Here is a 13,966-nt window from a genome sequence, read left to right as displayed (position 1 = left end):
AAAATACCTTGAGAAAAAATCAATAACTGTTGGGAGTGGAAGATGTTAACAGATGGGGAATGCTCACTTGCTACTTCTAAAATGTTCATGAGTATCTCTATGATCTCTCTCTCAGTGCAATCATGCCATTTTGTTATGTTCTTTGTAGAATGGATGAGAAAAACACTGTTATGCCAATCTTCATGAACAATATGACATGAAGCAAAACAAGACCACAACCCACATAGCTGGACGCAGCTTAGTGAACAAAACTGTGAAAGGTTACTGTGATTTGCAGTGGAAAATCTGCTGTATGCCTAAACAGCATGCAGGTACATCAGAGGTACCCAGTACGTTGTCCTCGATGGTGAGTGTTTGTCAGAGGTGAGGGTATCATCTGGAGTGCCCCAGGGAGGTGTGGTAGGTCCGCTGTGTTTTCTATCTATATAAATGATCTTTTGGATTGGGTGGATAGCAATGTGTGGCTGTTTACTGATGATGCTGTGGTGTTCGGGAAGGTGTCGTCGTTGAGTGACTGTAGGAGGATAAAAGATGACTTGGACAGGATTTGTGATTGGTGTAAAGAATGGCAGCTAACTCTAAATATAGATAAATGTAAATTAATGCAGATGAATAGGTAAAAGAATCCTGTAATGTTTGAATACTCCATTAGTAGTGTAGCGCTTGTCACAGTCACGTCGATTAAATATTTGGGCGTAACATTGCAGAGCGATATGAAGTGGGACAAGCATGCAATGGCAGTTGTGGGGAAGGCAGATAGTCGTCTTCGGTTCATTGGTAGAATTTTGGGAAGATGTGGTTCATCTGTAAAGGAGACTGCTTATAAAACACTAATATGACCTATTCTTGAGTACTGCTCGAGCGTTTGGGATCCCTATCAGGTCGGACTGAGGGAGGAGCAATTCAGAGGCGGGCTGCTAGATTTGTTACTGGCAGGTTTGATCATCACGCGAGTGTTACGGAAATGCTTCAGGAACTCAGGTGGGAGTCTCTACACGAAAGGAGGCATTCTTTTCGTGAATCGCTGCTGAGGAAATTTAGAGAACCAGCATTTGAGGCTGACTCCAGTGCAATTTTACTGCCGCCAACTTATATTTCACGGAAAGACCACAAAGATAAGAGAGATTAGGGCTCATACAGAGGCATAAAGGCAGTCATTTTTCCCTTGTTCTGTTTGGGAGTGGAACAGGAAGAGAAGATGCTAGTTGTGGTACGGGGTATCCTTCGCCATGCACCGTATGGTGGATTGTGGAGTATGCATGTAGATGTAGATGTAGATGTAGGTGTCACGGCTATACGTGTCATTAGCACTCAGGGGTCAGCAAGGAGGCTCAAGTCAAGTCATTGATAGCGCTCGAGAAACAGCCATAGGCTGCACTTCAATTTGACAACAGTACCTGTGGAGAGGTGAAGCATGACAAGTTACTTCATCAACAGCAGTCAAAGGGATCAGGTAGTGTCCTGTTACTCTCGCTAGTATGGTTCCCTCTTCATTCCTCTCTCCAAAGCCAGTGCTTAGGAAAAAATTTGCATCCCAGTTCTCAAAAAATTACACTTGAGTGTTTGTTCATCATGTGAACAATGAATTTAAAATTTGTTATACAGGCAGAAATCCATGTATACATGAAATAAAAATTATTTATTTATTGTACATACCATATTACGCACCCAACGGTTTGCTTGGCCCTGAGGATCTATAAACAATGGCCACCGTCGGGAATTGAAAGCCAGAACAGCATTCTCAGCTGACAGTGTATCTCTTGGCAAGCCAAAGATCTGCCAAGTGCGAATGAGTACTGGATCACCCATTGTAGAAACTGGCGAGACGTTGTCTGTATGCGGTATGGCACGTTCTGACACCAAAGTCATCCACTTCGATATGAGATTGCGACGATAACTGTCAGTGAATGGTGTCAAATATGCCACTGCACCTGAAATCACCAGGAAAAGTAGAAAATGTGTAGCACACACGTAAAATAATTTTCAAAGGAATGCAATAATGAATGACAACAGGAACAGATTCGCACAAGAAATGAGAACATGGAGAAATGGTTGAGGTTATTAAATCACAAAAGAAAATAATAAAACACATTCATGCCAAACATATTCAGAAGGACCCTTTGAGTGCACAGGATATGCAAATGTGCTGCAATTTTTTGTAGGAAAATGATTAGCTAGAACATGATTATCTATCAGATATGTCAAACTTGCAGAAAATTATGCCTGTAAGTTCACCACCGAGGTTTGGAACAGGGTCAGTTTTGATAATGGTACGAAATCATGTACATAAATAACTTCATAACATTACCATACATTTATTTTTTCACTTTGTAACATTAACATGGTCAAGTGTGCCTCTATCATTAAATTACTTACAGAGTAACTCTAATTTATTCATTGATTACAGCTGAGTCATTTTCTATTATTAGAATAGTCTAATAATATGTATAACTCACAAATTAGTCCACAATAGCTGTCCTTACACACTAGACTACCACCAGGACCCTCTCATCCTGGGGTCTGAGTGACCTGGCAGTGAACACATCCTCACACGCAGTTAGCCTCAGTAACAGCACCCTCATCAAAAATGGCTGAAACGTTGATGGTGGGACCAATCTAGTACCAATAATACGGCCCTAACCAACATTTGCAGTTCACACACTTTAACTGCTCTTAGATGTTGAATGAACGACTGTTTATGGCTAGTTCGAGTCTCATTTAATATAATTACAGAACAGATAAACAAATAGCCACATATTGCACTTTGTAGATGCCCTGCAATATTGTTCGAGTGAAGTTACATTATGCTGATATAATCATTCATAAATATTCGTGTATGGTAAATACCTAATTAACACAGTCACTGAACAAACCACTTACATCACTGTACTTCAGATCTGACTGTCATATCAGTACAAACACTGTGTACATTGTAACTATCATTTCAAAACAACACAGTCCATTGTCTTACCCTATTATCACAGTTTGCACTAGCCATTATTGATATTTAACACTTTCACTGAAAAAAATTACAAGTTCACAATTAAGCACAATAAAGTAAGTTAACTGAATCACTGAGTAAACTCCCAGGGCAGGAAATTTAGATAACAGTCGGTACATACACTTGTAATATGTACTAAAGTGTCTGCAGAACATTATCCCTTATTATCAGACACATATCTTACTTATTTCAAAACTTGCTGCAGACTGATCTAAAATGGTTTCCAACTGAATCTGTCTATTGTTGCTTGCCTGATTTTCACAAATTACAATCAAAGATTTACTTTTCTGAGTAACTGAATAGTGGGAGATTTGTTTGAACTGATGGAGATTTGTTTCCATGACAGGATTCCACACCCTCCGGTGCATCCTGCCCTCAGCTCAAAGCTGTGATCAGATGGTGCACATGCCACTACATGCATTCGAGTCAGAAGTTCTAGTCAGCCACTGGCATTACCGCGGTGCACCCAAGGCCACAGGCAGCTTGCTTACATAGTGTCTGCCTTCAGCACATGTCCTGAAGTATGTTGCTACTGCTGAGCAACACAGCGTTTGCTGAATCTGGTTCACTAATAAAATGTGTGTTGAATCAATGTTGTTCAGCCTGCAACCCGGTAACTGGTATACTAATGGCTCCTAATGCTGTCAACTTGGTTCTACCACCCACTACAGCTGCCAACTGCCCCTGGCCATTCACAACCGAAATTGAGCGAAGCAAAGCATGAGCAGAGATGATGAACTCTGCTTTCAAGCTTTCCTTTACAAAGAAGGATCCAGAAGTACAGCTGTGGTTTAATTCTCACATAATGGCAAAGATGCATGGCACATATGAGAATCAGTGGCACTAAGAAACTGGTGAAATTGCAGAATTGAGCAACATCACAATGCCTGATGGAATCTACAAAATTTCTCTATAATTCACACTTAAGTGTTTGGCAGACAGCTCATAGAACCACTTTCGGACTATTTCTGGAGTGTTTCGCTCTCAGATATCACATGGGAAAATGAACAACTAAATTTTTACATGTGAGCTCTGATTTCTCTTATTATATCATGGTGGTTATTTCTCTCTATATAGATGAGGGTAAACTATATACAGTATCTACACATTCAGCAGAGAAATATGGTGATCAAAATTTTGTCAAAAGAATTTACCAAAATGTAAAATGTCTGTTTTAATCTTTATGTACAGACACCCACAAGCCACCATGTGGTGCACTGCAAAAGGTTAAGAGCTCTAATTTCTCTTACTTTGTCTGCATGGTCCTATGTGGTGCGAAATGTATGAGGGGCCTTCAACAAGTAATGCAACACTTTCTTTTTTAATTAAAAAATGAGGTTGGTTTTGTTCAGGATTCCGACACACCATAGTATTCCCCACTCTTTTGCAACAAAACCCTAATCTTCAACACAATCTCTGTTCACTGTGAAGATCTTATGTCACACTACTGGGAGGGGCTGAATGCCCACATGGTACCACTCTAATAGTTGAGCCAGAGCCAATGTCCTCTTGCATCAACAGCCTCCCCATCATCCACATACTGCTTCATGCAGAGTGCATCCTTCATTGGGCCAAACAGATCGAGTTGGAAGGTGTGAGAACCAAGCTGTAGGGTGGATGGAAAACAACAGGCCCAGTCCTCTTGGGTGTGCATATTTGCACTGTCATGGAGAAGGAGAAGTTCGTTTGCATTTCTGACATGATGAACGCTCTGAAGACGTTTCTTCAGTTTCGTGGCAATAGAGCACAATACACTTCAGAGTTGATCGTTGCACTCTGAGGGAGGACATCAAACACAATAAACCCTTCAGAGTCCCTGAAGACCATCACCATGATTTTATTGGCTGAGGCTGCTGTATTGAACTTATTCTTTGGAGGAGAGGTGATGTGGTACCATTCCATGAATTGCTGTTTTGTTTCTAATTTGAAATGATGAACCCATATTTCATAACCTGTGACAATGTTCGAGAAAAAATTGTGGCAATCAGCCTTGTAGCACTCAAATAATTCTGCACAGATGGTCCTTTGTTGCTCTTTATCGTCATCTGTTAAGTGGCACGGAACACACACTGGAGTATTCCAAATGGTGGATGAGTATGTCAGCACTACCAACAGAGATATCCAGCTGAGCTGTGAGGAGTCTGTTTGTGATCCATCGACCACCTCAAAAGAGAGTGTCCGCACATTCAAACACTCCAGGAATCACAGATGTATTTGGCCAGCCAACATGTGAGAGACTAGACATGTCTTCATGACCTTGTTGCGATGATGACTCACAGTGCTTTTGTTCACTGCCAAGTCTAAGTAGAGATTCTGTAAGTGCGTGTGAATATCTGTGATGCTACAGTTGTTTGCCAAAAGACACTCAATGTCAGCTCTTTGCTTGGACCCTACCTCTGTTACAGATGGCATTTTGAAGGCAACGTATAGTGCCGCTATCTTTTAGAACTTCATGAAATTATAGTGGCTGAAGTGGGAATACACGTCCCCCTCCAAATTACACATTTTTTCAACTGAAAATGGCCAGAAAAAAGACAGATGTGTTGCATTACTTGTGTATTGCCCCTTGTAAGTAGAATCTTTCTGCAATTAGTCACAAATGCTGAGTTCTCTAAATTTTCTCAATAACTTTTTGTGAAAAGAACATTGTCTTCCTTCTAAATATTCCCATTTAGGCTCACAAAACAAGTATGTAACACTCATTGTTGATCGAATCTAGCAGCACACCTCTGAGGTGCTTGAATACCTTATTGTACTCTGAAATGGTGCGGACCCCAAATATTTGAGCAATATTCAAAAGCACATTCCACTAGTATTCTATATGTGATCTCCTTTACAGATGAGCTACACTTCCCTAAAATTCTCCCAATAAGAGAAAGCCTATCATTTGCCCTCTCTACTACTGATCTTATGTGCTCGTTCCATTTCACTTTGCTTTGCAATGTTATGCCTATATTTAATCTTCATGACAGTGTCAAGCAGCGCATCACCCATACCATAGTAAAAAATTACAGGTTTCTTTCTTCCTACTTATCTTCATTAACCTAAATTTTCTACATTTAGAGCAAACTGTCATTCAACATGTCAAACACACATTCTTTTTAAGTCCTCCTGTACAAACAGTCACAGACTGCTGCTCAGTCTTATCTGTCACATCATTTATGTGTATAAAGAACAAAAGCAGTCCTATCACACTTCCTTGGGGCAAACCTGATGATACCCTTATCTGTGATGAGAATTCGCCAGCCAGAACAGCAGGCTGAGTTCTGTTACTTAAAAGGTCTTCAAGCCACTCATATATCTGAGAACTTATTGTTATAACTTCAAGTTGAACAAATATATTTCAAGGAAGATGCAATACATGAAAGTCACAGATCAAGTAAACAGAGTAAGACGTGTGTACACTTTAACAGTCAAATCATAACTGAGTCCGAGTCTAGCGGCCACTGGCTGGCTGACCGCTTAGGTGGCGCTGCTGCTGCATGGCTGGCAGACAGCGCCGCATGTAGAGGACGTGTGTAACTGCGCGGCGGCACTTTGGAAGATCAGCGAGTCACAACACTTATTCTGTACATTCATACCTTCATTAACAGTCTGCAGTGAGATACTGTGCCAAATGCTTTTTGGAATTCTGCCTATTGCACTTCATCTATGGTTTACAGGATATCCTATGATGAAAGGGCAAGACAAGTATCATGATGCTTTCTGGATCTGTGCTGATTTGTGGACAGGCATTTTCCTGAGTCAAGGAAATTTATCATATTCAAAGTATTTCTAGTCTTTGCCCTGAGGACAGCCACTACAACTCGGATGAAACACTGGTTTATTTCACTGTTTTATAAAATGTTGTGGCAATACACCTAGAAGGACCCTCTGGTATTGGGCAAGGCAGAAGTTGAATGCCCCCAGAACAAATGGATCTCAATGGCCGATAGAGGGCAGTGTTGCCACAGTACTGCACTCGCCTAGCGAGTGTGCTACTGTCTCGCCTTGTGAATACGTTGGTCAACAGAGCTCCATGCAGCTGGCATAAATACCATCATACCTAAACTGCTCAGTCAGTCGTGTACTTTGTCTGATAGAGTTCATTACTATCTACACACTGGCTACTCACCAACAACTTTGTTTCGATATTGGTATACCTCTCTGGTGTCTCTATTTGGATTGTGTCTTGTACTTGATCTGTTGACAGCATTTTGTTGAAAGTTGGTGTCTCTATTTGGATTGTGTCTTGTACTTGATCTGTTGACAGCATTTTGTTGAAAGTTGATCACACTTCATTGCAGCCTAGATTGCTAGTCCCTTGCTCTTGCTGTGTCGGGTCTGTCCTTTTGTCTGCCCTGTTGCTCAACTCTGATGTGGGTTTGAGTCCCAACCGCAAGTGGTCTTCCCAACTCGAGTCGTCATTGTTTCTCGCCTGTTTCTCTGATGTGTGCACCGGCATCCAGCAACCCGCAGATATAGGGTATTCCAATGAGAATGAAACTGGCAGTGGAAGCCTGTGTATTTATGTAAGTACAAAACAATACAAATTATATTTTAAAGTGTTAAAATTTGGCAGATAAACATCTGTCAGTTCTTGCAGTTTTGCTACTGCTCAAGTATGAAGACAGTTCTTACACATACTGTAGTACTATTCTGTAAAATTCTCTACACTTTCTAAATATGTTATAGATTACTGTTATGCAGTACATTTTCCAAAGATGTTGCACACTACTATTAATTTAATACTTCATCTAAAACAAAGCACACATTTTGTTCGGTCCTCAGCTAATTCAATCAGGTTTAAAAATACAAGCTGATGAAATACAAATTTACCTACAAACATATGTGTCATCAGCTCATTGCTTGTGATCATGGCTGCTTACTGATGTGAAGATATGATTTCACTTTCTTATCATTCTAGACACAAAGGAATGTTGCACACAGCCTTCCATTTGGCATATAAACATGGCTACTTCTGGTATCTGGGGGGGTCAATTTCACTTGTTTTAAGTTGCCACATATGAGTTTTTCTACTCTAATGAATATAATTATTTTATGGTGTACTTATTCAGCTATTATAGTGATGAATGAAAGCACAGACCACATAGAAGCCACATATTTTTTTTATGTATGTAGTCAGTATCTTCTCAGAAAAGGTCGTAAATTTGTTCAAACTGTTTGTTTTCATCAAGTAGGACTGTCACCTCTAGTGAAAAATGTAACTTTGAAAACAGATATCTGGTCATTATTTTGTCAGGTACATATGTAGATATATTGAGAAATTTATTCCTTACCTGCACTGAGCAGCACATCTCCAACAACATTGATAACAGATTCGGAGAGAGTTTTCACTGATATACCCCAACGTTCCCGTTCATCTGCAAGTCCAGATATAAGCCTCACTGCTCGTCCCATTCGTTCCTCACAAAGTTTCATCTTTGCCTCCAGATCAGCTTTATGAGCTTCTGTTTTCTCTAATGTGTCTTGCAGCAGTTTAAGGCCATCGAGTACCTGCAGTTACAAGAAAGACTAAGAATAGTGTGCTTACATGTGAGATTTGATGTTGTTTATACCATATTGCTGAGTAGTACTTGGATATAGAAATTACACAGTTTACTTCACCATCTACAAGCTTCCATACAGAAAAAGAGAGTCGAGTGTTTTGACTATTTGTGTTTCTGATACTACACATATCACTACCAATGTTACTACCCCAAATCAGCTTCTTTATAAAATATGTTGTTGTTGTTGTGGTCTTCAGTCAAAAGATTAGTATATGAAGCTCTCTGTGCCAGTCTATACCCTGCAGCTGCTTCACCTCTATAACTGCTCCATCTTAAATCCACTTGAAACTGAATACCATAGTCAAGTCTTTGTCTCCCTCTGCAATTTTTAGTGATGTATTTTCTGCTGTTAGCAACTTAACTATTCCTGGATACCTTGAATATGTGTCATATTAATGTGTCACTTATTGCCACTGAAAATGTGAAAATTACTGGGCATAACATGAACAGAAAACTATCAGTGAAGAAAGCTATAACACTGAACTGGGTCCAAGACTTCAGACACTGTGAGTGTCTGCAGAGTAAAATCGTGTACAACCCTTCGTAAAACTAGAGGGTTGCGTGAGCGCCACACCTAAAGTGACATCAGCGCAGTACTGCACATGCAACCTCTTAATCGTTTGGGGGGAAAGAGTGCATAATGCAGAACCCTATCTGAAGAAAATAAAAGTCGTTTATACCACTGAAATTATTCAAACAGCATTAACATTATCTTCATTGCACAAATTGATACTCAATTATCAATCGAAAAGTGTGTACTGTGTGAAGGTCGCATTACTTGATAGCATTTTATTTTCAAAAAATGGACTCTGAACAATACTAATGTACTGGGTGAGACATACTGTTTAGTAATATTCCTCACTTTTTTAACATCAAACATTCTTTACAAACAGAAATTATTTTTATTATATACTGAATATGGATCTCACTGTAGCAGCATCAAATATGGATCTCCCTTATCTCCGTTGTTAGCCAAAAACATAATTTTGCTTTCATGAAACTTTCTAGTATTAAAAAAATGATTAACTTTTCAATATTAGCAGCCACTGGCCAAAGAAAAAGTTAAATATACTGTAGTGATTACAGAAACTATAACAGCTCTCTCAGGAGGGTCAGTATGGAGTTAGATCAGCTGCTTCAGGCAGCTACTTTCTCAGGCATAGGTTTGGTTTCTGGTGATGCTATTGGTAGGTGAGGCTTCACAGGACATGGTATCTCAATAGGAAAGAGAAGGGTAAATTGGATAGGATGATAGCGAAATCTTTAGGTGGGGCACTGAAACTCATGGAAGTATCTCTATTTTAGGCTAAAATCCGTGTGTTGTGATTCAACATTGAATGAAATTAAACTTAATGAGAAGCTCAGACAGGCAGGTACTAGAGATGTTAAAATATCACAATATTCTCATAAAAGTACATTGAAAAATAATGTTGGTATACTGCATCACAATATCAGGAGAAAAAAAAATACATGAGCTCCTTGTTTGTTTAGAAGAATTAGAAACTGAGGGTGGAACTGAGGATCATACATTCACAGATAAGGGAAAAGGTAAATGTAGGTGGATATAAACTTTCTGCATAAGTAAGTAGAGACACTATGGAGATAGAAGTTGCCATATACGTTAAAATTTATCACAGTGTGGAAAAGTTAGAAACTAAAAAATTTTGTGTAGAGTAACTTACAGAAGCAAGTGCCTGTGAGCTTAAACTAAATAATGGTACTTTGGTAACTGTAGCTGTGTATAGCTCCCCACTGGGACATTTTGGATTCTTTGTTGTGCTGTCAGACAGAGGGATGCAAATTATTATTTGTGGGGATATTAATTTAGATTTCCTGAAAGAGTCTGATAGAAAGCATGGCCTTGAAGTATTACTTGGTTCTTTCAATTTGACGTCAGTTATTGGTTTTCCTCCTCAGGTAGTACAGAGAAGCAGCATATGTAAGTAGCAAGTTTCTACAGACCATGATAAATTTAGTTAAATAATAACTTTTCCTGTTAAGAAAGGTCTTTCTGATCATGATGCACAGCTAGTTTCAGTTTATGACATAGCTCCATACAGTAATGCTAAATACTTCTCCAAAATAGTGCATTCAACTAATGATTTAACAATCACAAATTTTAGGGAACGCTTCCAACAGTTAGACTGGAATGAGGTATATATGGAACCTGCTGCTAATTTAAAATTTAACTTTTTTCACAACACCTCTGCGAGTATAACTGGAGACAGTTTCCCAAAGAAAACAGTGAAACATAATTGTAATAAACCATCAAAAAAGCCATGGCTTACTAAAGGGATAAAAATGTCTTGTAAACAGAAAAGGGAAATGCATCTTAGAGCTAAAAGGAGTAATGATCCAGAACAGTCAAACATTACAAAAGCTACTGCATTGTATTATGAAAAGTTATTAAAAAGTCCAAAAGTATGTGCATTATGTCTGACATTAGCACCTCTGATAACACAAATAAAACAATTTGGACTATTATTAAAAGGGAAAGATGGCAACCAAGAGCACAGGAAGACTGTATATCTATCAAACTCACTGAAAAGTTGTTAAAAAAGGTCAGAAGTACAAAATATTTTTAATAATTATTTTTAAGCGTTGCAGAGACAATAGGATCCAGTTGTTCATTAGAAAACGCAAGGCTGTATGTGGAAGACCAATACCTATGCAATTTGATAAAATAGAAATTCAATCCATCTCTCCTACTGAAATTAGGAAAATAATAAATTCACTCAACAGTAAAAGCTCACATGGAATTGATGGAATTTCTAACAGTACTAAAAGCCTGTTCCCAACAACTAAGTAGGATTCTCAGCCACATATGTAATAGCTCACTGAAACCGCATTTTTCCAGATAGACTGAAATATGCTATTGTTAAACCATTGCATAAAAAAGGGTTTAGGTCTGATGCTAACAACTACCACCCATCTCACTTTTGACAGCTTTGCCCAAAATTCTTGAAAAGTAATGTATTCAACAATAGCTTCACATATTTGTAAAAATGAAGTACTAACGAAATTTAAATTTGGTTTCCAAAAACGCTTTTCAACAGAAAATGCTATATGATGATCGTGTGCTCAGCTGCCACTTTCGTCATGCTTGGCCTCCCAGGTCCCCAGACCTCAGTCCGTACGATTATTGGATTTGGGGTTGCCTGAAGTCGCAAGTGTATCATGATCGACCGACATCTCTAGGGATGCTGAAAGACAACATTCAACACCAGTGCCTCACCATAACTCCGGACATGCTTTACAGTGCTGTTCGCAACATTATTCCTCGACTACAGCTATTGTTAAGGAATGATGGTGGACATATTGAGCATTTCCTGTAAAGAACATCATCTTTGCTTTGTCTTACTTTGTTATGCTAATTATTGCTATTCTGATTAGATGAAGTGCCATCTGTTGGACATTTTTTTAATTTTTGTATTTTTCTGGTTCTAATAAAACCCCATGTCATTCCAAGAATGTGTGTCAATTTGTACCTCTCTATCTACATTATTCCATGATTTATTCAGTTTTCAAATTTATACTGACTTTTTGATCACCCAGTATGTTAACGACCTGCCACTCTGTATTCATCAAGATGCAAAGCTAGTTCTTTTTTCTCATGCTAGAAGTACAGTAATTGCACTCAACAAACAAGAATTATTGAATTTCGTGAGAGTCACAACTTCTTCACTTTCGAAGGCCAGACATACCAACAATTAAAGGGCACAGTCATGGGTACCAGGATGGCCCCCTCGTCTGCCAACCTATTTATGAGTTGCTTAGAGGAAGCCTTCTTGATTACTCAGGCCTGCCAACCCAAAGTTTGGTACAGATTTATTGATGACATCTTCATGATCTGGACTCACAGTGAAGAACAACTCCAGAATTTCCTTTCCAACCTCAACTCCTTTGGTTCCATCAGATTCACCTGGTCCTACTCCAAATCCCAGGCCACTCTCCTTGACGTTGACCTCCATCTGTCCAATGGCCAGCTTCACGCATCCGTCCACATCAAACCCACCAACAAGCAACAGTACCTCCATAATGACAGCTGCCACCCATTACATATCAAATGGTCCCTTCCCTACAGCCTAGGTCTTCATGGCAAACGAATCTGCTCCAGTCCCGAATCCCTGAACCATTACACCAACAACCTGAAAACAGCTTTCACATCCCGCAACTACCCTCCCGACCTGGTACAGAAGCAAATAACCAGAGCCACTTCCTCATCCCCTCAAACCCAGAACCTCCCACAGAAGAACCCCAAAAGTGCCCCACTTGTGACAGGATACTTTCCGGGACTGGATCAGACTCTGAATGTGGCTCTCCAGCAGGAATACCAATTCCTCAAATCCTGCCCTGAAATGAGATCCATCCTTCATGAAATCCTCCCCATTCCACCAAGAGTGTCTTTCCGCCGTCCACCTAACCTTCGTAACCTCTTGGTTCATCCCTATGAAATCCCTAAACCACCTTCCCTACCCTCTGGCTCCTACTCTTGTAACCGCCCCTGGTGTAAAACCTGTCCCATGCACCCTCCACCACCACCTACTCCAGTTGGGTTGGGTTGTTTGGGAGAAGAGATCAAACAGCGAGGTCATCAGTGTCATCGGATTAGGTAAGGAAGTCGGCCGTGCCCTTTCAAAGGAACCATCCCAGCATTTGCCTGGAGCGATTTAGGGAAATCATGGAAAACCTAAATCAGGATGGCCGGGCGCGGGATTGAACCATCGTCCTCCCAAATGCGAGTCCAGTGTGCTAACCACTGCGCCATCTCGCTCGGTCCTACTCCAGTCCTGTAACCCGGAAGGTGTACTCGATCAAAGGCAGAGCCACGTGTGAAAGCACCCACGTGATTTACCAACTGACCTGCCTACACTGTGAAGCTTTCAATGTGGGAATGACCAGCAACAAACTGTCCATTCTCATGAATGAACACAGGCAGACAGTGTTTGTTGGTAATGAGGATCACCCTGTGGCTAAACATGCCTTGGTGCACGGCCAGCACATCTTGGCACAGTGTTACACCGTCCGGGTTATCTGGATACTTCCCACTAACACCAACCTATCAGAACTCCGGAGATGGGAACTTGCCCTTCAATATATCCTCTCCTCCTGTTACCCACCAGGCCTCAACCTCCGCTAATTTCAAGTTGCCGCTGCTCATACCTCACCTGTCATTCAACAACATCTTTGCCTCTGTACTTCCGCCTCGACTGACATCTCTGCCCAAACTCTTTGCCTTTACATATGTCTGCTTGTGTCTGTATATGTGCGGATGGATATGTGTGTGTGTTGCGAGTGTATACCTGTTTTTTTTCTCCCCTAAGGTAAGTCTTTCCACTCCCGGGATTGGAATGACTTCTTACCCTCTCCCTTAAAACCCACGTCCTTTCGTCTTTCCCTCTCCTTCCCTCTTTCC

At 40.3% G+C, this 13,966-nt stretch overlaps 1 protein-coding gene across 1 annotated transcript in view; it reads right to left on the bottom strand.

Moving 5' to 3' along the window:
- The window catches only part of LOC126195465 (dynein axonemal heavy chain 1-like), a 963,710-nt gene that overhangs the window by 271,310 nt on the left and 678,434 nt on the right, over window positions 1-13,966 (bottom strand). The window contains exons 49-50 of the mRNA XM_049934091.1: window positions 8,281-8,497; window positions 1,657-1,931 (exon numbers count right to left, since the gene is read on the bottom strand). Coding sequence (XP_049790048.1) covers window positions 1,657-1,931; window positions 8,281-8,497 — 492 coding nt within the window. The remainder of the gene's footprint in view (window positions 1-1,656; window positions 1,932-8,280; window positions 8,498-13,966) is intronic.

This window comes from Schistocerca nitens, chromosome 7 (assembly GCF_023898315.1).
Source record: "Schistocerca nitens isolate TAMUIC-IGC-003100 chromosome 7, iqSchNite1.1, whole genome shotgun sequence".
In the NCBI taxonomy this organism is placed as follows: Eukaryota; Metazoa; Arthropoda; class Insecta; order Orthoptera; family Acrididae; genus Schistocerca; species Schistocerca nitens.
Note: the sequence above shows the minus strand (reverse complement) of the source record. Positions and strands in the feature narration are given on the sequence as shown.